The sequence below is a fragment of the Thunnus maccoyii genome, chromosome 13 (assembly GCF_910596095.1).
Source record: "Thunnus maccoyii chromosome 13, fThuMac1.1, whole genome shotgun sequence".
Lineage (NCBI taxonomy): Eukaryota > Metazoa > Chordata > Actinopteri > Scombriformes > Scombridae > Thunnus > Thunnus maccoyii.
The window spans coordinates 17,174,685-17,201,761 of record NC_056545.1 but is presented as its reverse complement, the minus strand read 5'-3'; the positions used below and the strand labels follow the sequence as shown (position 1 = coordinate 17,201,761).

Here is a 27,077-nt window from a genome sequence, read left to right as displayed (position 1 = left end):
TGTTCTCCCACCCGTAGGTGGGATATTTTTGTTTTTATGAGACTTTTTTTTTTTGCTGCTCTTTGTCACTTTACTTGTTGTGCTTCTCAGTGGCCTTTATGTTTAATGATGGAACAAATGACCAAGTGAGTGAAAAAGTGATGAAATATTCAACAGATGATGAAACTGCGCTCAACTGTGTCAAAAACTGTGCTGAAATGTATCTGGGGTTGTGATGGATCTTCCAACTGCACTGAACCACTGAACCACACTTGCATATATATTGTCATGCTCACACGCACAGATGAACATGTATTTTAAAGTCCCCCTCCACTTGAGACATAGGTTGAGCTTATCATTACTTCACTTGAATGTTTGAGCTTCACTGTGCAGAATGATGTATGTGCAGAATTTGACATTATTCACATTCATCTGCTATAAGGGGGAAATTGTCAACATTGTTTTTGACTTTCAGATATAACTGAACTAATTTGTGCTGAGCCTCGAGATTTTCCTTGTAACACTTAAATATCAACATGATATGTGTAAGATTCCCCATAAACTTAATTCAATTAACCAAATGGATGTGATGGATCAGATTACTATTATTAATATTTAAAATAAGATTAAATCAGATTTTAGGAATTCATTATCAAGGTGATCTGATGTCAACTTTTCTCAATATTTTGTTATTTTCTAGACATTTAAAGCAATTCTGTATTATTACCCCCAAGAGTCATGTCAAATAGCTCATGTACTAATGACACAATTCAAAACTTAATTTAATTACAAAAATGTGTCACTTTTGTCCTACAGCAAGGGACAGACAAGTGACTGATTAGTGCTCAAGACTCCAGCAGCGACAGTAACAAGCTGCAGTAAATGCATGAACCAACTCACACAAAAAAGCGCTGATACAATTCACTAGTATCAACAAATTAGATTTGTTTTATTAAGGTGTATAACATGAAGACTCACTGTACACTCACGCACACATACACAGAAATGAACAAACATACATGTTATAACTTTATCATAAACATAATCTGTTTGTCTTTTTTCTTTTTTGTTGTCTTGTCCCCAAAACATACAAAATAATTTAAATGCAGACCTGTTATACAAATGTTGACCAGTAAATATTCAGTAGTCCTTGTATGACCAATAGAAACTTGTTACATAAGTTTATGCCGTTTTGTTATATCCACGTTATGATCCTCACACATGACTGTACTGGCAAGTCCTAACCACTAGGGGGAGATGTCATTATAGGATGGAGTTCCTTCTCTCTGCTTCCTCTCTGCCACATCTCTCATGAATGTTTAATGAGACCTTAAGATTTTATAATACATCCAGGCTATTCTCTGCATGATCTGAGATCCAGAATAACCACCTGCCACCTGGATAAGACTGTGGTGCAGTCCAGTGGGCAGAAAGTTGGTGAAACACAGGGCTCAGCAGGATTTAATTTCCTCTTTAAGGTTTGTTTAAGAGGATGGCTGACAGAACAAAAACAAAAGGAAGAGGGGGATTTCATTTAATGTAAACTGTAATCAAAGTGATTACTTCATGTAGGTGTTGTGTGTCTGTTTATGAGTCTGTGTGGATACATGTACAGTTTTGTGTTCGTGGGGATCTTTGAGGAGCCTCGAGCAGGGGAGTGAACAAAAAAGGAAATCAACAGTTGTTAAGGTTTAAATTACTGTTAATTGCAGGCTGGGCTTTTTTTCTAAAAAGTTCAGATAACATCATAGACAGGAAGTTGGTTCCAAAGGGAGAAGGCAGCTCTACCTCCCGTGCACTGCTGTCCTCTCTGGGATCAGTGAGGTCGTTTGAGGTCATAAAGAGTGAGTAAATCTGTGGTGTAAGATGGGTTAATAGATGTGATTTCAATTAATCATTCAAAGAACAAAATATGCTTTATTCTGCTGATCAGGAAATATTTAATTATAATTTTTAAACACGAAAAACTCAGGTACATCTCACTGATCTCTGCTTTACTGTATATTTATAGCATTTATTGTAAAAGAAGTAAAACATGTATCTATACCTGCATGGCTACACACTCTCTGTCATCATATGTGTGGAGCAAACTGTAAGATTTAGCTTTTAGAGTCTCAACCATCATGTCTCCAGTTTGGAAGAATACCTGTGCACATAAGTGCACAAGTCAAGACCATACATGATGGAGCCTGTTTCGTGATGGATTTTGCCTTTGAAGCTGTATCAGATCTGGCTTTGACGTTGAAAGACGGAGACAGCTGTAGGGAAAAGCTGCGACTGGGAAAGAGTTGAGCCGATGAACAACGAACATGACAGCAGGAAGGATGAATGGAAAGGAGGAGCCGAAGCACAAACGGGAGTTCAGAGGAGGAAAGGCTGGTGGATATGATGAATCACCTCATAAAAGTAATGAGTAGGAGAATGGTATCTCAGGGGATGGATGATAAAAAATACAGTCAGGCTTCTGTCAAACAAAGTGTAAACCTTTCATCCATACATTCATTACCACGGGTCTTTGAGTTTGATTTACAGACCTATTAAAAACCTCTCAGTCATTTTAATTCACATATATTGGTGCCAGTTGTCCCAAGGACACATTTTAGAGTGGTGCTTACACACTGAATATGAAATATTATGACATTTAATGAGTCATTATATATCTATATACCTTCACTTGTATTCACTTGTAATTCATGTGTTTTCCCCTTTCAAATGACCCAAACCTCTGTATTAAATGGACAACACAATATATTTTATATACTTATGAAGGACAGTCCACAGTTGGAAGACAAGCTGTCACTGCTGCATATCGAACAGTGTAAAAGTTTGAGTTATAGGGTGTCCTCGGTGTTCTGGGAAGGGATGGTGGTAAAGAAACTCATGAGAAATTTATGAGAAATTCATGTGAAACAACGTGAGGGAGGGAGAGACAATAAGCTCATGCTCAAGTCAGAGCTGGAGGGAGGATTTTCACTAAAGAGAAGGGTGTGAGCAGGACGTAATGGTATGGAGGAGACAACGTGGGAGTAAAAGGGAGGTGGGTGGGTATGGCTGTGTGTTAGAGAGAGAGAGAGACTTGTTGGTATAAAAGCTCCCTCTCTCACGCACGCTCCCATATCCCCTGTGTATTTTTTAGGGGGGTGTGCGGGTTTGTGTGTGTGTGCGTGTGTTTAAAAGACAAGAGGAGTGTGTTTGTGCCCTTGCAGAACAGAGGACTGGTAACACTCCAGGATGCATCAGCTGCTAGTAGTGACCTTGGTGCTGGTGGCACTCTGCTGTTTAGGGAGCGTGGATTCTTCTGCTTATGACAAGATAGTCACCCACAGCCGCATACGGGCCAGGAATGAAGGGTAAGGAGTCTGGGATGTGGGGGCCAGAGGGAGGAATAGAGGGATGGGAGGCTGTGTGAGAGGAGAGCGGGGTGACACATGACAAATTTGCTTTATTTAGTTTTTAATTTAGCAGATAATGACTTGTTCGCATTTGTGTGTAGATATAAGAACATAGATTGGATAATTGGTGACAGTCTGACAGATATGTAGTAATTGTGTCTGATTATATGTTCGTTTTATGTTTTAAGGTGGTTTTAAATCACATAGAGCACTAGATAATGATTTGAGAAACAGGTCAGCCACATTAATGAAAAATATTGATTTAAGCCATAATGGAAAATTCAATATTGTCTCTCACTTTCATTCGTTCTACTGTAAATAATGCGTCCAATTTAGTGCTTGAAATTGAGATTAAATCGAGTATTTCATTTGATTTTAAATTAATGCTGAAAATAAGATCTATTTTAAAAAAAAAACAGACAAAATAGCTTCATATCATTGGTTCTGTAAAACTAGTGGAATAACTCATTGTTAAGAAACACTGTTCTTTAGCATTATATCAATGATATTTTTTTTCTTTTACCTGCATGTACCCCTCCCTTTTTCATAACTCCACTCAACAACCTTCACTTTTTTTACTCCTCATCTCATCGTTCTTGTCTCTTCCACTTACCTGCCTCTCTCCGCCTCCCCTCCTCCAAACACGTAAACTCCCACATCCTGCCCCTCCTGCCCTTCCTCCTCAAACTGCTTCTCACTTTCATTGTCACTCCCACACCACTCTCCTCTCCTTCCCCCTCTCCTCTCACAGACCCAATGTGTGCGCTCTGCAGCAGGTCCTGGGGACCCAGAAGAAGTACTTCAGCACATGTAGGAACTGGTACAAAGGCTCCATCTGTGGCAAGAAAACGTAAGTCTTTACCAGTGGACTGAATGGATTGAATTACTCCATTTTATTTTATTTTTATTTGCACAAAACCCAACTGGTGTTGCCCAACTTATAAACCACTCCCAGCTTCCACACATCCTCCATTTAGACAGCAGTGAAATTACAGATGATTTTCAGTAGGCTCTGATAGTAACTCTTCTTGCAGGGGGGTCCAAGTGCCTGAAGTGCCTGTTTCAGTAAATTATTTCCTTAGACGGATTTGACCACCTTATTTACCTCAGCTGTGGCCTGGTTAAGTCTTAATTACGGTTCAAGCAGCAGAGTTCAGCTCTGTATAACCTACCCAGCTGTCTTGACCCTTAGGCTCTTTCAGTCTCAAGTCACCTGACCATAGAGCTGTCTCACTTTCTTCTCTAAACCCTCACAAACAAAGACAGTATTCATAAAGATGATGATAATTCAAATTATTATTTTTCTTACTGAATTTTTACATTTCAAACATTTTAAAGCTGTCTTTTTAAGGACTTTATTGGATTTCATAAACTTAGAAAGACAGAAGCTAAAGCATGTCATTCTTTTTTTTTTATATCTTTAGCTAAACATACAAACATATATTTTTTCCTTTGCAACTGGATTTCACACTCACACATGACATCTCTATATATAGTATACGGTATAACTCTCTCTTTGTCCTCATCCACCTCCTCCCCTCCTTGCATGTCTGGGCACGCTGTGTAGCCTGCAGGCCAGGGATTTGCTCTTTTGTGGGCCTGTTGATGTTGTAAACTCTGTTCAACAGTGATTGATGCCCAGTCTCCCCTCTGACACGTTTCAGGTGCTCAGGAAAAAGTCTGTCTATATACTTTTAGTGTTTGTGTGCATTTGGGCGAAACAGAGAATATATATATTACAGGTCTTGTTTCACCAGTTCTTGGCATGAGTTGTGAGTACTTGATTTTTACTGTATGTGTGTGCATGCGAGAGTGTGTGTCATACTGAGTTTTGAAATTAAATTATTCTTTAGTTTCGAGGCAAATTATCCTTTGAGTGAGCTGTAAAGAACTGCTGCTAAGTCCATTTTAATGGTGCTGGTTTAAGTGGTGAGTTTTGTGTCCAACAGCAGGAGTGATTGCTGTTTTAGAATTTAGTAATAATCTATAAAAATGTGTTTTTGACAGTTGAAAATTGCCAAATTCAAAGACATTAAGAAGCCAAAAAAGAGTGAAGTGTGCATTTATGGGTTTGGATTTTTGGATTTCTGCAGGACATATAATATTAAAGGGCATGTTGTGAAAATGTAATATTATCTAGTGACATGGTGTGCAGTATGAGTAGATATTAGGTTTGAGTATATGGAATATAGCTGCCGATGCGTTGATGGAGTGTAAGGCTCAGCTGGAGCTGTCCTGCCTTGTAGGTGACTAAAGTGTAGAGGGAGACTAGGAAGAATTGCACACGCTTACTCTCTCTCCTACATACACATGCATATACATGCATGCATATACCTGCATGCACATACTAGAACATAAATGATGCACACACACACCTTCTCTTAGCCATGTGATCAGGTGTAACACCTGCTGCTGTGTTAGGATATGCCTGATAATGAGGAGAGAGAGGGAAAGTGGATTAAAGAGTGACTGAGTTCAGTTGTGAGTCATTTTCTCCCAAAGCGGGACAGTGATAGACAATACCGATATAATATTTCAAGGAACCACCCAGTAATTATGGAAAAAGACAAAATGATGGTACTATGAGTTTTGGCAGCAGGAGGGTAATCGAGGTTGCTAAGGTACTAAACACGTTTAATAGTTTGTGTCTCTTGGATTGAGGTGTAATAAAGATAGACAAGTCATCTTTAACAAATCCAACGAAACTGTTTCTTCACACGCATGTTTAACAAAGTTCATTAGGTTCAAATTAAACTGACAAACATGAGACATAAACCAAATTATTCAGCCAAAAGGTGTGATAGAAGTAAAGAAGGAATTTTTTTAAATGAAAGCATGTTAAAGGTAAAATGTCTGCCTTCAGAAACTGACAAACAAAAATGAATTGCTGTTGTGACTTTTAGCATGCATGTACACAAATTCATCAAATATACTGTATGTGCATTCAAAGTAGGCCTTCAAATTTTCTGTCAGCAAGATTGTTTGTATGAGGACAGCAACTAAATTTGAACCAAATAAAAATTATTAAAATAACAATACAAAGAAAATACAACCAAAAAAGGACAAAACTTCAAAACGCTAGAAAAAATCTTGCTTCTCTCTCCTTCTGTCTCTGGTCACAGTGAGCACATTGTTCAGCGGCAGTGGAGGAAATCCACCCAGCTGTGATTATGTCTGAGTTGGATTTGGTGTTGATGAGAGATTAGGAAAAGGTGTTTTAGTTTACAGTATTATGTCTATTTGGACGTTTCACTACTCACTCCAGGCTGTTGTAGAAACAAGCTTAAGTTTAAACACGCTTCAAGGGTGCAGCAGTTGACATAATACCTACACTGAATCCCTTTTACAGTATTACACAGAAGTAATGAAGTTCTTGTCTATTCAACCTGCACTGTGTTCTACTAATTATCTATTCTGGAGTTAAATGATACCGTGGTGATTTCTTAATGGTTTATTTCCACAAAGTATTCTTGAAGTGAGCTGCCGGAGTTTCAGGTGGAAGCAATTTTCTTCAAATCAATGTGCTGTGGGTGACAGACACAACATGCAGGGACTAGCCCTTCAAATCAAACACCATAAATTAGTTTATTTGTTATTAAACAATAATACTATCAGAGAACTGGTGAAGCTGTGTAGTCTTAATTTACTGTGAGTCCATTCCCATGTGTAAAGAAACGTTGGCACAGTATTCAGGAAGCCGCTGGCACGGAAGAGAAAAAAAACAAAAACTTGATGAGGTCACAAGAGAAACTGTTAATTGTTGATTACATAACAGGAAAAAAATGTAATGTTTTTTATCTGATGCTAGACAACTCCACCTAGTGTGTGTCAATGTGTGTGTGAGTGAACAGTATGTTTGTATTCGTACCCTGTGTTTGCACATCATCTGGAGGCCACATTGAGCTGGTTCATGTAGTGTCACTGCCAGAGGCCTGGCTCTGGTTCTGTCTCTGGTCTATAGTGCATCCATTATCCTGTCAGAACTCGGCCGGCGAGCAATGATTTCGTACCTTCCTGACAGCCGGTTGTGCATGGATATTTATGTATTTCAGAAGCATGGAATTATTGCTCTATAAGCAACACGGCTATGCGCATAAAAATAGCAAATCCACAACATTCAGACTCATCCCACACATTTACATAAACACACGCGTGTTGGTTAAAGTGGATTAGAAAGTTCTGCCAAAAAAAAAATGTGAGTCATTTTAGGGAGTAGAAGGGAGAAAGTGAGTGATGCTGCTTTTTGAATTGGGCTGTGAATGGGGTGATTTGCTCTTGCATAACATATCACTACTGTTCATTTCTCAGAGGAAAGCAAACCGTTATTTGTTTTGGACTTGAATCTTGTAGAGTAAGGTCATAGAAACACTGTATTTCCATGGCAATACAGAAAGCAAGAAACCTTAAAACTCCCTCGAACAAACCTCTCTAAGCAAAGCACCTCTTTAGTAAACACACCAAAGTTCCAACTGGAACGCGTGATGTGCTTTGGGTTACACCCCAATTAAAGGTATTCCAGCATTCAGGAACTCCCTGGCTGTTTCTCAATGGACATGTTGACTCATCGCAAGTTTGTTAGCATCTTGTAAGATGTGTCTTTGGGCCAATCAAACATCTGCTTTGATTACTGTCCATGATTTTTAGTAAGAATTGACTCGTACCTAATGTGTTCCCCAATTAAATGTTATAGAATATTGACTTGTGGCTCACAGTGTCAGTCTTCTCGCTCCCCATCCTGTCATTCGTAACATTGTATGAACTGCAGCATCATTTCCTGTAAACTGTGTAGGTGATTGAGGATCATGGGTCAACTGTACACCTACTTTGGCATGCTTAATGTTTGCAGGTCCTCTCAGCTTCCTGACAGGATGTTTCGACTTCTTTGAGTTCTGTTTTCACAGTTTTCCATAAGCAGTCCCTTCCACCTGAAATCACAATCTTCTAAATGGAGAAAAAAGTTCACTGTAAATTAGATTAATGGCAAAGAGAACGTGCAGGGGGAGCAACAGTCACCCCTGTCTGGTTTGCAGGTCAATATACTTACAGTATCAAGATGAATATAGAGTGCAGGATATATTGTAAAGCTCTGGTTTCCTCAGGAATGTGGTAGCCGTGTGTTTCCATAAAGAGACTATGCTGTTAGATTTTTCTAAATGTGACAGCCCATATAAGCGCTCCTTCACATATTTTATTCAACAGTAGTTTTGAAGATAGGGAACAAAATAGCTTGGAGCTTACTGATCTCTTATTGTTCATTGTTAATGCACAGCTTTTTGAGTTTGATTTTTCATTTTTTATTTTATTTTAGCAGGAAAAAACAGCACAGTGATGTAAAACCATTACCAGCTGTGGGCCTGACTCTGTTTAGAAACTGTTTTCCAGCAGGTTTCCTGCTGTCCCACAGTGAGGACGAAAGCAATGAAAAGAAAAAAAAATAATAATAAAAGTGAACAAGTTAGACAAAGAATATACTTCATATATGTTAAAATATACCTATCTTTAAGAGTGGATTGTCAATTAAAAAAAATACAACATTAAGTGCAGAATAACGGGAGTAAATGAATTTTACATGTATAGAGACAAGTTATACAGAACTCAAAGGGAACAATAAGGTTGACTATAGAGACGTTAGTGTTTACAATTTTGATTCAGAAGAAGGAAATATTTGTGTAAATATTTAAACTGTAAGAAGGAGGGAGAATTTCTAATGTGATGTGGGATTTTGTTCCCAATTTTTAGTGTATGAAAAGAAAAAAAAAGGATCTTAAACCTTAGTTGTTGGTATGGGGTTCAGTTCATTTGTAACAGCTCTGGTTATTCTTACAAGTCTTATGGAGTAACGTCTTGGCAAAATAGAACAAAGTAAAGAAGGGAGAAGGTGATAATATAGTTTATAGTACAAATTAATACCGCTAAGTACTGTATGATTATAAAAATTTAATGATTTAGATTGCAGAAATACTACACGGTGGTGTGTCCAAGGAGAAAATTTAAGATGACTTTTATAAGCTCTATGTAGAGTCTGGTTATTGGTTCAATAAGTTCTGAAGTAGTAAGAAACCAAACTGGGAGACAGTGAGACATTTTTGAAAGTATGACGGCATGAAGATATGTATTAAAAACAGAAAGTGTTAGATGTGGCCGGATCTGGCTGTAAACATATATTTTATTTTTCAATCCTTTTATTTGTCTCTGGATATGCTTTTCAAATGTTATTGATATTCTTTAAACAAAAATAGAGCTGGTAAGTTTCCTTTGTTTTCTGGGTTTATTGCTGTTGCATGAGATATTGGAAACGATGTTGGCTGGCTCGCTAAGTGTCTTGAGCTAGTCTTTGGAGTCGACTCCAGATTTTCTACGATTGGCCTGCTGGGAGTTATTCGCTCTCTGCCAGTTTTCTTGTGGAAACATTAAATGAATCGCTCTCATGTTAATGGTGTTTTTCTAGTCTTTCTTGTTCCTCTGTTTGACTTGCTTAGTTTTTTGATTTTTTTATTACACTGTCGCTGTGTCAGCTCTGACTTTCAAATGTGTTTTGCCCAATTATGGATTTCTAATTTGCTGAGTAAGATCCACTCTTTGTTGCTCTGCTGTCTCAAATGTCTTCACTGTTCTTAATCCAAGCTCCCATCATTCTCTCCCATCGCAACCTCCTGTAAAAGGTTGTTTTTTGTCCTCTCAGGTGTCAAATCTGTTTAGGTAATCTGGCAAAGCTCCTTTTTTCTCATCTTTTAGCATTATATTCACCTCACATCTTGCTCTGGTTTTTCTTTTTTTCTTATTTTTCTGTTGCAAAAACAGCAAATCATAAATGTACATCTATCTGACTGTATGTCCTCCACAAACATTCAGATACATACGAATCGTTCTTTTTTACACCTGGATATAATTAATTTATGTTTTTTGTTTGTTTGTTTGTTTTATTGCAGCATGGTTGTATATGAGTGCTGTCCTGGGTACATGAAGTTGGAGGGCATGAGAGGATGCCCTGCAGGTAGTAGGCTCACATCACAGTCCTCAGATGGACTTATAATATAATTCTCTGTACAGACTAGTCTGTTTCTGAGCATGAGCAGTTCTTCTGCTTTTCCCTCCTAGTTGCTCCTATTGACCATGTATATGGCACCCTGGGGCTCGTAAAGGCTACGACCACACAGCATTACTCTGACAGGTCCAAGCTGAGACAGGAAATTGAAGGCAAAGGCTCCTTCACCATGTTTGCACCTAGCAATGATGCCTGGAAACAGCTGGACAGTGTGAGTAGACAATAGGTAGACAATTACTCTTACACAGTTACTGCCCTTTAACTAATGCTGTGATTTCTCCAGTCTGTACGGTCTGCACTGGAGAGCAACGTGAACATCGAGCTGTACAACGCTCTTCACTTCCACATGGTGAACCGTCGTCTTCTGACGAAAGACATGAAGGACGGCTTGACCGTCTCTTCCATGTACAATGACCTGGGGCTCTACATCAACCACTACTCGAATGGGGTCAGTTTATGCACAGTGTGAAAATGCACAGGATGAATGCATGAATATGAAAACTGATTGAATAATGTCTATAAATGACTTTTTTTAACTCCACTGATTATCTTGGGTTAATGTCAAATGTCCTCCCTGTGAAGATTGTGACAGTGAATTGTGCCAGGATCATCCATGGTAACCAGGTGGCCACAAACGGGGTGGTGCACGTTATTGACCGGGTGATCAGCGCTGTGGCCAACACCATCAAGGACGTCCTGGATGTCACCGATGACCTCTCCTCCTTCAATGTATGTAAGATGCACAGAGCTCTGAGCAGATCTCTGAAAAAATGGGTTACAACAAAAGTCAACATTATGGCTGACTAATATGCTTGGAGTGGAAACTGTGTAACAATTGAATTAGTATACTGTGGTATTATGAGCCCTCGGAAAGTATCAATTCAAACCCTAATGTTAACCGTAACCTCTAGCAAATAATTTAGGTATCTATGACTGTATGTTTCATGTGAGATACACTGTCCTGTCTTGTTTACCAGGCTGCAGTACTGGCATCTGGTATGATGGACAAGCTGGACCAGCCTGGCCACTATACTCTGTTTGCTCCCACTAATGAAGCCTTTGACAGACTGGGCCCAGGTTACCTGGAGCAGATCATGGGAGACAAGGCTGTTATTCAAGGTACATTTTGATACACATGAACCACATGTAATGATATAAATTACTAGCATTACCATCATCTGGTTGATTTCAGTGTGCAGAGGCATTCAAATATTGTGTGTTTTATGTTTTGTTCATTTAACATTTAACATTTGACCTGAAGTTAAATTGATTTAGGTCAAATTAAAATTTAACTACTGAAACTATCTTCCAAACCCGTTATGGTAATAGCGTGACTAAACATAGCCAATAAATTCTCAGAAAGAAAGGAATAGACATACATTCACACACACACACACACACACACACATCCACAAACCACATAGTGAATGTGGGAAATTTATGTCTCCGCAGTGGCAGCTTATCTGCTTATTCACTGAGTCACAGGCCAGCCAGGAACGTCTGTTAATATGAAGCCGGTTTGCGGTGTACTCAGTGAGTGGCCTCCTCTGGGAACACAATATAACCACAGATAAATTCTCAGACACTTGGTAAACAGGCTTTGCTGACCAATCATGTTAGTACAGCCTCCAAAGTAAAGATTGGTATGGAGTCTTGAGCCCTATTTCTACAAGGGAAGATATGGGCCACAGCGTAATTTGGCTTGCAGTGTGGCACTGATTGCATTTGAATTTTTGTGGCTTTGGAAGCATGTTTCATGTCATAATTAAATCTGTTTGGCTTTGCTTCTGCCAGTTTTGCTTAGTTTTATGGTTGGACTCAGTCAGAGGTGTAATCCCATATCTAAATGTTAGCAGAGGTGCCTAAATATTTCTTGGAGGGCATAAGAAAGCTGAGAGTATATGTGTGTGTGTCCATGTGCATGTGTTTTGAGTAATGATCAGAACCATAAACCTCAGATTGCGTAATCATTTTACAAAAATAACTACAAGCAACCCACAAAGACTATTTCTCTATTTCCATTTCCCTCCCTCTCTCTCGCATACTCCTCAGCCCTGGTGAACTACCACTTGTTGAACAGTGTCCAGTGTGCAGAAGCAATCATGGCAGGGTCAGTGTATGAGACTGCAGAGGGCAGCACCATAGAGGTAGGCTGTGACGGAGACACTCTGACAGTCAACGGCATCAAGATGGTGCTGAAGAAGGACATAGTCACAACCAATGGTGTCATCCACCTCATCGACCAGGTCCTTATCCCTGACTCAGGTAAAACGAGTCAAATTATTATCCAAGTTCTCCTGTAGCACAGCTAAAATCATTTGGCTACGTTATTTTTCTGTGACCGCTACCATGTCATGTTTATGTGATCCGTATCAGCCAAGGAAGTTATGGAGCTGGTGGGAAGTGGCCAGAGCACTTTCAGCGACATGGTGTCTGAACTGGGCTTAGCCGCTGCCATGGGTCCAAAGACAGAGTACACACTCCTTGCTCCTGTCAACACTGCCTTCACAAGTGAGTTGATGTACAAGCAAGTGTTTATGGACAGCAGAATGGCACAGTGATTTAGTAAAGTGACCTTGATAAAGACATTGAAATGCTTTGCAGGATGTGAAAGAAAAGTCACATTTTATCCTTCAAAGTTCAAAAATGTGCTACTGTAATTCATTTTTTACTTTTCTAAAGACTTTTTAAAGCACAAACATAAGAAAATATGACATCATTTATCAGAACTGCCATTTAATATAACCTATTTCACTTTAAATCTCTAACTTTTCTTTGTGTTTTTCAGATGAGGTGATGTCAACAGACCAGAGCCTGCTGAGATTCATTTTAGAAAACCATATCTTGAAGCTGAAAGTTACACTGAGTGAGCTCTACAATGGACAGCAGCTGGAAACACTGGCTGGCAAACTGCTCAGAGTCTTCATTTACCGCAATGTGAGAACTATGCGTGTGTGTGTGTGTTTGTGTGTGTATTGTGTATTAGACAGTTAAACAGAGTCAGGAGGGAATAGAAATAAAAGATAAAAAAGAAATGATCGAAAGACAATGGAGAACGTTGGCTTCCATTTCAGAAATCTGAAAGCCATTACCAGGCTTTTACCAAGTGTTAACATGATTTTGCTGTCTTTCAATGGTAAACAAATGCAATAAAACAGCTAATTAGTCCAGCCGTTGGCAGATGAAGTGTGTATCTGCTCTTGTGGTTGACATATTAGATTCAGATGGGTTTAATTTCCTCACAGAAACTTCGTTTTGTTCCATTTGATCAAGTGCAATCAAACAGGACAGTGTGATAGTCTTCCTCGCATCAGCCAAATAGTTACCAGATTTTTACAGTGACTTTTAGACCTGTAACCATACTCCCTGAATGTTTTAGGCTGTGTGCATAGAAAATGCATGTATGGTGCGCGGCGGTAAGGAGGGACGCAATGGGGCCCTCCATGTTATGAAATCCCTCATCAAACCAGCTGAGAAAACAATCTACGAGCGTCTGATTGCTGAAAAACGGTTCAAGTAAGAAATACTGACATCTTCTTATAAGTTATTTTTCTGCTGTAGTCATTATTACTTACATGTGATTGTACTTATTGTTTATTTGTTCATTTTAATATGCATATTTGCATTCCTGACTTTGAAGCACTTTGTATCATTTAGGGCTGTGGTCATCCAATGAAAATCTTGGTCGACTAAAATCGTACATAATCTTCAACTAATCGATTAGCCGTGCAGGGGAGGGGGGGAGGGGGGGAGGGGGGGGGGGGTGTAATGGGACAGAGTGCACAGTAAACTCGGCAGCCACACATTTCTCTGTTCTGTATTTCTCTGTTTCGTGTCTTCAGGTTATGCTAGCCCATTGTTGCTAACTTTGGAGCTAACCCCCTTTACTTTTCCAGCATTTAGAGAAACAACAGACGTGACTTTTTAGCATTTATTAACCAACACACTGTAGTCTGTACTGTACATTTACTGCCAGACTGACAACTTACTACTAACCTTTTCCTCTGCCCCGCTCACATCCACCGTCAGTTCTCTGCCCCTCGCTCTTTCCCACTCGCTACGCAAACATACTCCTTAACGGAGCCATGCTACCAATAGTTTCCCAGGCAAAGACAGAGGTTGACTCATGTACTGGAACAGCGCTGGTCAGAGACTCCCAAATGCTATCAAATATTTTAAAAAATGTTTTTGGCCTTGCGGGGTTTCTCGTTGTGTCATTATGGAAAAACACCAATTCAGTAAAAGTTCAGTACGTTTAGTAAACGTTGAGTACAGTTAGACCCAGCGGTCTCCATTAGGTCGGGCGAGTTCAAAGTTGTGAAAACAACGGGGGTGTTTTGAATACACCCCCGTTGTTTTCACAGATAATTTGTTAGTCTGTACCTCCCACCGCAGGAAATAATGGATTACTCCTGGAAAGCTGTTGCTGTAGCACTTTTCTCCTCACGAAAATAACAGAGATTATTCGACCTATTTAGTTGTATATCAACCAACTAATCGACCAGTCGACCAGCAGACTACAGCCCTAGTATCATTAGCCTTTCTGCACCTTATTATGTGATTATCCACATTATATGATAGTATTGTGTGTATATATATATATCTGATGTGTGGAAAATGAGGTAGACACAGTATATATAGTACCTCAAAATCGAGAAACTGGGATTTTACATCACATAAGGGAACGGGGTCAAGCAAAATTTAAGTGCAACAATAATGAAGACATCCAGCCAGAGTCTACACCAATGAGATGAACAATATGTACTCACACGTTTGATAGACCTCAGACTTCTCAGAGCTGTGGTGTGAGGAGAACCAGGGGAGACCTGCACATGTCGAGCGGCATCACTTTACCATGTGCATTTCACATTTTCTGGCTATATATTTTGGCTGCAGGTTTCTAGGGGCTGCTAATGATGTAACTGAGGAAGCAGATGTGTGAATCAGTGGGACCACACAAGTACACGAGTCCTACGCTAATCCCAACCTAAATCCATATCATATCACATGCCAAAACCATAATCCCATCTAAAATGAGCATCGCACGCTACCATTTTTTTGTCCAAATGTGATATATTGTCTGGTCTTGTTATTTTCCTGTTGGGAAAAGTGTCGAATTGATGTCCTTACTGGCTGGAGTTTAAAGAAGAAATACTTAAAAACTAAAATTGGTTAATAATAATAATAACAATAATAATAATAATAATAATAATAATTTTCAACCCAGAAGTGTAATATCCGTTATGGATTTTACCCAGCACACTGCTCTTATTTCACTCCTACAATTGACAATGGGAGTTATTGATTTTCTTCACTTATTCAATTTCTGATTAATGCAGGATTTTCCTGTCCCTGATGGAGACTGCAGGTCTGATTGATCTGCTGAAGCAGGAAGGCTCCTACACAATCTTTGCACCAACAGACGATGCCTTTAATGGCCTCAGTGAGGAGGATTTGGCTCTGCTCAAAAGTTAGTACTCCATTCAACGCATATCCACATCCTTTCATGCATCTCCTTTTTGATTGGTGATCATTTTCAAGTTCATTTGTTAAAAGTGATATAATCATCATCTCATGTATAGTATGTGAATCATGTTTTGTCTTGTGTTGTCGTGGACAGGTGATGTGAATGCTTTGAGGACTATTCTGCTGTACCACATCAGTAACGGTGTCTTCATCAATGGGGGACTGGAAGGAGGAGTTACCAATTTGCTAAAGACAGTCCAGGGCAACAACATACAAGTTTTGTCTGTACGTACACCATCAGCCATTGCGTGTGTGTGTGTGTGTGTGTGTGTGTGTGTGTGTGTGTGTTTTTGTGTCTTGAAAATCAAAGAGACAGGACTGATCATGATTCAAGAATCTTACCATATTTTGCAGTTATTGAAAAGTCAAGAGGAGATAAATGCAAAATCAGTACATCGAATTCAACTCAAGACGTGTTGCATTTTGAATACGATGTGCGACCATGAGTTTACTCCACAAACTAGTTAGAGAAAATGTTCATTATCTCGAGGTCAAAAGGCATTCTGCCAAGTGTATGCCAATTGAAGAAGCAGAGAAGACAATAAGGCAGCATATTTGTATCATGTAATTCATTTTTAAAGTTGAGATGAAATGAAAAATGCCTTTTTAACTCTTTTAGATCACATCCCCAGTCATATTGTGCACCTATTTAAAAATATGTGCCAAAAAAAAATCAATTTTCTTGGTATTCTTATATCAAAATCCAATCATGTTTTCTTCCTGTAAAACAAAATGTGTCAACCAATAATATCATGATGCCCACCCATCATCAATCTTCAACTTTTAGTGGCACAGAGCTCAGATTATGACACGCCCACTTTTCAACGTTCAAATCAAATTCCTCCCAATGTTATGTCCCGCCTGTCTATCCTGTTTCCACACAGAAATACGTCATGATACATAAGATAGATACTCTCGAAATGCCGTTTTATCTGGACTTTAAATGAACTCAGCATCCTTTTCTGAGAGCCTCCATTGTAAGACGTTAACACAATCTTTCCCCACATTCTCATTTAAACAATAGCATCAAGGAGTCAGTGCTAATCCATTACATCAAAGCTTGATATCTCTGGAAAAATGCCAGCAGTAATAAAACCTGGCTTCCTGTCATTTCCATCAACGCCCAGTCTCCCACCTCCCGCTCCAACACCCCTCTGTCAGTAACTTCTCTAACCATTTTTCTCTGTCTTACTCTTACTCGTCAGTCTTCGAATCAGCTTTATCATCATTTCACCCATTACCCATTACCTCAATTTTGCCCACCCTCTCTCTACTATTGTGCTATCAGGCTATCAGTCAGTGTCTTGTATCAGGCCTACAGGACTTCCTTAACGGACACAGGAAAGCTTGTTTGAGATAATAAACCAACAGGAAAGCAGACTGTTCAGGCCTCAATCTGCTAAAAAAAAAAAAAAAAAAAAAAACAAGGAGACAGTGATTCATTGAAAAACGTGATTAGATTTTTAAAATCTGGATTGTGATGTACGTAGCTCAATTTGATGGGTGAGAGATGGAGAGAGAAGAAAGGAAACCTATCCCTTACTTACTCAGCATGTCCGCCTCCAGTCACCTCCAGAGACAATTTAATTGCAGGAAATTAATCATGAATGGAATTTCCAGATCTCACTTCCAACAATGGAGCACATCGCCTGGGATTCCTATTAAGTAATGTCTGAGGTAGTGTAATAATTATAATAATTTTCTATGTTCACTGTTTTTTTTTTTTTAGGCAGCAGTTGGCATACTGTAACTCACAAAATAAGATTGTATTAGTTGCCTTGAAAAGTAGATATACATTCAGTGTTTTTTTCTGTTTTTCCAAGGTAAACAACTCTATTCATGTCAACTCTGTGGATGTGCCGGACAGCGACCTGATGGCAACAAATGGCGTGATCCATGTGGTGAAGAATGTTCTCTATCCTGGGGGTATGAACAGCACACATTACCATATATCCATGTAATGTGCACTCTGTGCTGCGATGCTTTTTTTTTTGATGATGCATATTGTTTACAGACCTTCCTGTGGGCAGCCAGGACCTCCTGTTCATCCTGAAGAAACTGATTAAGTACATTCAGATAAAGGTATGGAGAGAGAAAACACATATATATGAATATGTGCAAGTCAAAGAGAATATTTAATTGTCTTGTGTGTCTTTTGCATCATATGAACCTCATATTTTGTTATGTTTTTTTATTCTGTAGTTTGTTTCTGGATTTTCTTACACTGAGATCCCACTCACCTTCATCAGTAAGTTACTGTAATGCCACTATACTATTAGATGTAAATATTATTGCATCTACAACAACTTAAAACTAATTTTATTACTTCACAGAGAAGACCATCACAACTACACATTATATTGAAACAGGTAAGACCACTATTATTAACTTGATTAAGAGACATTGTCAATGAATGGAGTTCTCATTAGTGGTGATGATAAGGGATGACTGCGTCTTAAACCTAACTAATGTTCTTTAATCAAAAATGAGGCAGTGCTCTTTCAGTGAAATCAAACCTGCAGCCACATGCATAAAACATGTATATCATCGCTCCATTCAGGCCTCTCCCATAGTCTTTCTTCTTTGTTCCTCTGATTATCCACTCCCGCTGCTGCTTTAGTCCACTTGGACCTCTTGGCATATTTAATCAGGTCCTTTAGGAATGCGGTAATTAGCCTGTCAAACCATAGAAGACTCTTGGATGTTGTTCATTCAGTTGGGCTCGGTCCACTGCGCTTGGCTATATGTATTGGGTAACATAGGAGAGATGAAGTTCAAAGGTGATTAAACACATTAGATGGACTATAGAGCTGAGGGTCAGGACCTCCAGGGGTTGCAATTTTATGCTATAATTTCATGGAAATACAAATGTTATATTTGATAAAACTATTAAGAATTTTATTCTCTACTATGTTTGGCATTTTGTAAATAGTCTCTATGCCCTCGTCATTTCCTCAAATGAAAGAATGTATGAGTGAAAAGAAAAAATCAATCTGCTTTAGTCAGTTATGATGGCACTCACAAGTAAGCATTGTTTTGTTTTATGGGTCTGCAAGCCACAAGGTTTACTACTGCTCAGGAAAATCTGTCCACATCTTTTTTAAAGAGAGACAAAAAAAGGGAGAAAAGACAGATTTACAGAGAAACTGAGGGTAGCAGCAGATGTTTAATGCACCATTTATTATGCAATTTTTCATGAGATTTAGTGGCTAGAAGTTCTAAAAGTACAAATGTGATAAATGATATGATAACCTGCATGGTGCAGCTCCTAGAATGTGATTGAAGAGTTTAACTCCCTGAATAGGAAGAGTGCCTCATCGTGGTAAAACAAACAAACTATTTCTTAAGAGTCTTAAATGGAAATAGCACTGACTTAAATGGCAAGAAGTTGATTTACAGGACTTTAAGAAGAAATAAAACCTGTGAATGAATTATAAATTACACATGCGGTCATGAAACCATGACAGAATACACACTCACTTTTTACACACACACACACACACACATAAATAAAAATTATATTATCTTTACCATTTATGTTATGCTGGAATAATTTATCATGCATATCATGAATCTATGTAGTAGTGTAGTAGCATATCCTCACAAGGCAAAGAAGCTAGGGCATTAAGCATAAATTACCATACCAAAATCTCTAATTTACTTTATGGGCTTTGAAAGACAGATGTGAGTCTGGCTCTGATTATGGGACCAGGCCACATACCAAGGGACCTTAGGCCAAAGATTAGACGCACTCTGATACAAACACACATCTGTCAGCTTTCATCTTTTTATGGCTCATATAAATACTGTCACACAAAAAAATCATCGCTCAGAAGCAGAAAATATAAAAGAGGCTGAAGAATGTCCCTGGCTGAAGTTTCTATTGAAGCTGATTCAAAAGTGGATTTGTAACATTTTACGGAGATACTGTATCTTTGAGTTCTCAGCCCCAGATGGGAATTTATTGACTGGGTTCCAATCCTGTAGAGAAAGGGATTAGGTAAAGGTAACGTGTGGCATTTTCTCTTTTGATATCATTTTCAAACTAGTAGTCAAGATTCTTTAAACACCAAAACTTGTGTTTTATAAACTTGTCAGACAGAGTGTAATGCAATGCTTCAAAATCAGCAAAGAGGAGAAAATTTAATATGTCCATAGAGAGCAGCTCACTGGATGATGGAGCGAGACAGCAGCGGTTATTAGTCTCCCTAGTTTCAGTGATGTAATCTTTTATCCTTCACACATCAGCCTCTATTTGTCCTGCATGCTTTGTTTCACAATTTCACAAACTGTACCTCCAGCCTCCTTTTCACTCATAATAGAGAATATGTGGTTTTAAAGAAATTTTCCCAATATATTTCTTAAGGGATGCTCATGTTACCTCTCCCTCTCCACAGTCCCTGATCTGACAAAGGTGATCAAAGTCATTGGAGAAGACCCATCTGTCACCACAGTTACCAAGGTCATTGAGTCGGACCCAGTCATTACCAAGGTAACCAGGGTCATCGCAAGAGAGCCTTCTGTCACCACATTGACCAAGGTCATCGAGGGAGAGCCTTCTGTCACCAAAGTGACCAGAGTTATTGAAGGAGAGCCTTCCATAACCAAAGTTACAAGAGTTATCGAGGGTAAGTGCCTGAACACTCTTAGATCGTTTAAATCATTCATATTTTTAGTGCAAATTATCAATTAGATGATAAAATTTGACATAATATCTTCTATTTATTGCAGGTGGAGTGCTTGACACAGATGAAAAGATTGCAGGTCAGTTTCTCTTTGCACATTTGCTCCCTTGAAGGGCATGGTAGTTAGTAGAGCTTTGGTGCATCTTCTAACAGCTCTAATGCATCCAAATGCATCCGTGCTCTTGTTGACCACAGTTAACTGAGCATCACCATCTAATGTGAATTTCATTTCACATTACATTTCACTTTTCCTTGGTGATCATCAGTTAAGTCATCAGACATATTGTTTTCATGGTGTGCACCTTTTGTGTCATTTATGGTTGTTTCGTGGATTTTTTATATTAAATTGTAAATCAAAATTTCACATTTGATAATGTTAGACATGTTTCACTAACTATCTGCTCTTAGTGGAATATATTCCTCAGCAATTATGACTATTGTAAAATCTGCCAAAAGTGAAATCAAGTTTTCAGGTCCACTCGTCAATAATGAAATTTAGCATCATTAGCATGTTATTATACAGTATCCTGCTAAAATTTTCATTTGCTTACTTGAAAAGCATTTCCATTTTTGCATTTTCACAGAACTGTATTTTGTGTACCATTACAAAACACAACTGATCAGTTCCTTTTTTGTATTGAGGGAACTGTCAGAAGCTCTTGGAGCTATCTAATGATCTAAGCACTCTATCCACATTTAACAATCATATAAGCAACTGTTTTAAAATGTCATAAAAAGTAGCAGGAAATGGACCCAAATACAGGCCAAGCAATTTGGAAGAAACTTCTTTATTAAAGAATCACAGGCAAAAAGCAACACTGGCTAACCGGAACAAAACAGAACACAGAACGAGACAGCACAAACAGAACAGAACCAGAACAAAGGAACTAACAAAGACTGAACTGAAAACCAGAGCTAAAATACAGACTGAACTAATGAGGGAATAGGGAATAGGTGGCTAGACACAAGGGCAGGCTGGGAGTTGATTGACTGGGGAAGACACTGGGAGTAGGGCAGGGCTGATGAGTGATACAGGGCAGGTGTGACGGGAAAGTGTGGAGAGAAAAGCAGAAAAGAGACAGACACGCCCACACCACACACCCAGAGACAGACTGGGAGGCAGAGGAAAAAACACCAGGAACTCATACATGCAGGGCCATGCTGGAGGTTGGCAGCGAACGCGGAGGCCATGAAGGCCATGCGGGCAGCTGGAGATCTGACTTGGCATCAGCGAAGATGGCTGACTGATGATCTGGGAGGTCTGGCTGTGGGTCAGCTGAGACTATTAACTGGAGGTCTGGAAGGTCTAGAAGGCTGGCAGGTTGTTGGCTGGTGTGCTGGGCAATGGAGACCATGGGGAGCTGGGCCCCTGGGAGGGTAGCAGACTGTGAAGGCGGAGATACAGGGGATGCTGCAGACTCTGGAAGCAGAGCCACAGGGGATTCAGGAAATGGAAAATTAGCCTCCTTAGGAAAGATGGAATCAGGCGCATTTGGCAGCAAAATGCAACAGCTAAACAGGAAACCAAGGACCAGGGACTCCATAACTTTAGGCAGGCAGGACAGGACCATTGCAGCTCAGAAACAGGGGTCTGGTGCAGCTCAGAAACAGGGGGCTGTTGCAGCTCAGAAACAGGAGATTGCCGTGGCCCAGGAACAAGAGTCGTAAAAGTCGTAAAGAGTAGCAGGAAATGGACCCAAATGCAATGAATAATTCTTTATTAAAGAATTGCAGACAAAAAACAAAGCAAAACAAAACAGAATGCAGAATGAGACCGCACAAACAGAACAGAACCAGAAGGATCCAACAAAGACTGCACTAAATATCAGTTCAAAATATAAACTGAACTAATGAGGGAATGTGGATAAGGTGACTAGACACAAAGGCAGTCTGGGAGTTGATTGGCATTATGCAGGGCAGGTGTGAAGGGAAAGTATGGAGGGAAAAGCAGAGCAGAGACAGACATGCCCACACCACACACCCAGAGACAGACTGGGATGCAGGCAAAAAACACCAGGAAGTCATAGAAAACAGATGAACTAATAAAGACAACCAAAGTAATATCATGTCAGATAGTCTTTCCAAAGTCCAACTCAAAATAAGCCCTCTCTCACAAAGTCCAGTCCAATGAAACAAGGGGAAAAATCTGAGGGTCTCTGGAGGACTGGTGGAGACAGAATCATGACATAAAGTCACTAGGATACAGCTATTTCTTTATCTCTAAGTCTCACAGTTTTGTTTGACACTGGTGGTCCAAGGGCAAAACAAAAACCCAGATGATTTATGTCCTGCGCTGCATCGTTGCGGTCATACAACAAGTTCTATGTCTGTAGCTGCCTGAGCCTGTTTTTTGTGTTTGTCAACTTCTTTATTAGTTTTGGCTCATAAAATGAAGCATCTACATCCAAATTGACAAAAACAACACAGAAAATCTATTAAATTGAACTGGTTCATTTTTATGGAGTCAGAAGTCTCAGAAGTTTCACTATAAGCAGGGGTAATGCCCACTAAAAGCAGCAGCTGTTCAGGTAAATCTAAAGCTTCACAAGTTAGTACTAGCACAACCAATCACTCATGAATCTGCCAAATCATCCTTAAAAAATTATTATTATGATTACACTTATTGCTCTAATTTCTTTTTCTGAAGAGTCACATTTTAAGTTACCTATATCTTCATCACAGTCAGGCTGATGAAGAGGACCAAGGACAGAAAAACAGTGCCAATAAATGTTTAATAGCTGGAGCAGTTACAGTATGTCACTTCCTGGCCACTGTAATGTTTGGGGGGAATCACAAATCATCTGTAATAACAATAATGGAGAGCCAGATATGTTTTACACAGACAACACTAGTGAACACTGTTTCTCGGGATCGGATAGCATAATACGAAAAGTTTTGGATGTCCTCCATTCAAAATATCCCAAGCTCATTCTGGTTTATGGTGTTTGTGCAGGCACAGTAATGATGCTGCAGAGGAAGGAATTGGATTTTTCCAGTCTTTCTTATGATTAGGCTCACGTAACTACATAACAGAAACCAAGATTTTGGTACATGTTCTTCTACAGCTCATAGTGCACCATGATTTGGATGTCTGTCAATCTCCCTACTTCCATCTTGCTCTTTTCTCTTACTCAAGAATCCCATCACTACTCATTACTCTGTCTGATAGCTGTGGTATGTATGTGTCAGTGGCGTGCAGTGTGCAAATAGTCTGCTTCACTGGTGTCTTGCAGCTTAGTTTGCGGGCTGAGAAAAAGAATTTGCTCTCTTTTTCCTGAGTTGAGTGCACCCATGCACACCTGTACTTCGCACCCTGTGCATTTGTGTGCGAGTGTGTGTTCATAAATACTGCACATCTGTGCTTAACTTTGTGTTGGCGGTGGCGGAGGAGGAGGTTTTCACGGGGTGTATGTACCTGTCAGTCTGTCCGTCTGTCAGTACAGTTGCTAAGTCGTTACATGACTTTCAACCCCCTTCTCCGCTGCCCGTCTGAAGGTGGAGCCAGGTTCACCACGGCGAACGAGCCTCATATCATTGAGGGTAGGGTCTCCTTACATGAAATTTTTTTCACAAAAAAGTTGTGTGTTTTCCTCCTTGAAATGATCACATTTGCCAATATATTTTCTTCATATGCAAGATAAGTGGTCAGTCCAAGGTGGAAAAGAGAATGTGATGCATTTTTAACTCCGTACATGATATTGTATGTGAGGGACAAATTGCTCTACGTCGTAGATCTAATGGTTTTGTTTTGAATATTCAGGCCCAGACTTCTCAAAGATCACCACCATCCATGGCAACCCAAATTTGATCGATGAGGAATCACAGAGAATTGCCAAAATCATTCAAGGTGAATACACATAACTGCAGATTTGCATAGATATACTACTAGTACTTGCATGTCGGTGTGTGCTCAAGTGCAGTGATTGACTGAGTCCTCTCTTCATTTCACAGGAGGAGGTAAATTCGCTGCTGCCAGGAAAGCTCCAGGTAAGAGTACAGTTATTTGATGACACATGTATCAACATCAATGTTGGACTGAACTAAAACAGAGTTTGCCAAAAACCATATAATCACTGCTGGAATCACACTCTAACCACAAATCCATTGTTGGATTTTCCTTTTGTGTTCCCTTTTTTTTCTTTCCATTATCTACCTGTGAGTGCTTCCACCTATTCTTCACATGCCTCGGATCTTTCCTCCCTGACATGTTTTCTTTTGTTTTTATATACATTCACACATCTGATTCTCTTCATGAACTCTCTTTTTACAGCTGGAATGAGGAGGAGGGTAAAGAAGGTCAAGCGTCACCACAAGCCAAGGCAGTGAATCCAACAGAGAGAAAAAACCTTCGGACTCACCGCAGAGACTGAATGCATCCCCAGTGCTCCTGGTCGAGTGCTGGAGGACTGAAAAAACTGTGCACCAATAGGGTGAAATTACATCAATCTAGCTATTTCTTTGTCCAAACCAGCAATACAAATGATTGTTTACTATTTCATCTGGACCTGTATGTGATAGGCATGATGTGTAATAGCAATGCAATGAAAGTAGAATACCCTTCATGTAAGTAATGTAAGTAAGCAAGGGAAATATGAATATTTGCTGTGGGATAGATGGGGTAAAAGGTGAGATATATTCTACCACTGACATTTTTTTTTAATGATTTCTGCTTTTTTTATCATGTCACTTTGTAAACAGATGGCTTGGGAAGATTTTTGTATGCTTTTTATGGTGCTCGCATTCTGTACAACAGATGCCATTTAATGAATACGAAAGACAAAAGAAACTGTTTTGCTACTATTAGATGCTGTACTGTACCACTGTAAATTATCACATGGTAATTAAAAAATACAATGAATTTTTATTCAGTTTTCAGTCATTTTTTACAACTTCCATGACTTCTTTGTTGTATTTACATGAAAATGACTTCATCTTTTGTCTCATTTTTTATATATATATTTATTTATTATATTATTTATTATTTATATTTATATTTATATACATATGAACATGCCAATAGTAAAGATAAACATCAGTATCTGGCAGCAAGAGACTCCTTTAATTTATCTCAAATCTACATCATGTCATGTAATTTAGCAACACAAAAGGGCGGCTGTGTCTCAGGAGGTAGAGTCGGTTGTCCACTAATCGGAATATCGGTCGACGTGTCCTTGGGCAAGATACTTAACCCCAAATTGCTCCTGATGGCTGTGCCATCAGTGTGTGAATCTGTGGGAATGATTAGATTTCCTCTGATGGGTTGGGACCTTGCATGGTAGCCTCTGTAGTCATTCAGCGTGTGAATGGATGAATGTGATTAATAGTGTAAAAGCGCTTTGAGTGGTTGGAAGTCTAGAAAGGCGCTATACAAGTATAGCCCATTTACCAAAAGCAAATGAGGATAAAGCTTCAAATGAGATTGAAAGTCCCACCATCACCAGTGTCTTTCTAAAACCCCAAAGTTTTAATTCCATATGAATCCTATTGTAAATCAAAGCTCAATTCAGAACACAATCCAGTTTACAGAGAATACTGTATACAATATTTTGGGAGTCTGCAATTTATTTAGATGATTTAGATGTTTGAACATATATAGTGTTTTTCTCTGATTTATATCACATTTTTTATCTCTTAAATTACATTATTCTCTCACATTATCTAAGGTGTTAGCACATTGTTAACTTAAGGATATACTAGCCACAGTTTATTGTTATTACCTCGTGGTTTTCTGACCATATATTGTACATATAGTGCAGAGGAGCATGGGAACATTTACACAACCATATTTGTGTTTGTGCCTCTTTCTTAATCACTCCTTGACAATGTATGGAGTTGCTGCTATTTAAACAACACCGATTCTCTATTTACCCTTGAAAATTTCTCATTGACTTGGGACAGCCAGCAAAAAGGACCTGATGAATGTATGTAGCTCAGCATTTGAATCATATGAATTTCATCTGACAAAGTTTTCAGGTGATTTAATTTTGATTTGTCTTTTGCATTGGCTTATTAAAGGCTATCTGCATGTTGACAATATGTACACAAACACTAGACCAAAACTAATGATTATGCAATGCCCTATTTTGCTGTAACACATGCACATGTGATATTACACAAGTGTGCATGTATCGGACTTGACATTTTCCTGGAATATACTTTTCCCCTGAGAAGCAAACAAACGTGGGACAGTGGGCTTCAAATGATGAGATAGTTCTCAGTGTAGCTCTGTTGCAACATCATTAAAATGATCCATGGCAACATGTCCAGGGCAGCAGCAGCAGAGTGGAGTTAAAGTTTGCACAAGGACTGCTGGCTTAACGTCACAGACTGCCGAAAACAAGGTGACAAAAAGAGCTCATGAAAGCAAATGTTAGCTTACTAGGTGTGTTCATACATCACAGGGATACAGAAGTATTATTTCAAATGCACACACATACACATGCATGATGA

At 39.2% G+C, this 27,077-nt stretch overlaps 1 protein-coding gene across 3 annotated transcripts; it reads left to right on the top strand.

The window, feature by feature from the left end:
- Positions 1–1,386: 1,386 nt before the first annotated feature.
- Positions 1,387–25,491, top strand: LOC121910722 (periostin-like). Of its 3 annotated transcripts, XM_042432014.1 has the most exons (24): positions 1,387–1,457; positions 3,186–3,329; positions 4,123–4,221; positions 10,301–10,365; positions 10,470–10,627; positions 10,700–10,864; positions 10,999–11,145; positions 11,394–11,535; positions 12,469–12,681; positions 12,793–12,927; positions 13,205–13,353; positions 13,796–13,932; positions 15,756–15,886; positions 16,037–16,167; positions 17,766–17,868; positions 17,957–18,024; positions 18,145–18,190; positions 18,276–18,311; positions 20,340–20,570; positions 20,674–20,706; positions 24,123–24,167; positions 24,388–24,474; positions 24,579–24,614; positions 24,898–25,491. In XM_042432014.1, the coding sequence occupies exons 2-24, from the start codon at positions 3,211–3,213 to the stop codon at positions 24,951–24,953; spliced, it is 2,532 nt and encodes an 843-aa protein (XP_042287948.1). In that variant the 5' UTR covers positions 1,387–1,457; positions 3,186–3,210; the 3' UTR covers positions 24,954–25,491. The 3 variants fall into 3 exon arrangements, with proteins under 3 accessions (XP_042287948.1, XP_042287947.1, XP_042287949.1); XM_042432013.1 differs by lacking the exon at positions 1,387–1,457 and having other exon boundaries at positions 3,067–3,329; XM_042432015.1 differs by lacking the exons at positions 1,387–1,457; positions 24,123–24,167 and having other exon boundaries at positions 3,068–3,329.
- Positions 25,492–27,077: the final 1,586 nt, after the last annotated feature.

Excerpts from the sequence above, each read along its gene's own strand:
- LOC121910722 (XM_042432014.1), top strand. The coding sequence starts at position 3,211 with ATGCATCAGCTGCTAGTAGTGACCTTGGTGCTGGTGGCACTCTGCTGT. Across the intron at positions 10,366-10,469 it reads CATGAGAGGATGCCCTGCAG|TTGCTCCTATTGACCATGTA; the intron begins GTAGTAGGCTCA and ends TTTCCCTCCTAG. Across the intron at positions 15,887-16,036 it reads GGATTTGGCTCTGCTCAAAA|GTGATGTGAATGCTTTGAGG; the intron begins GTTAGTACTCCA and ends TGTCGTGGACAG.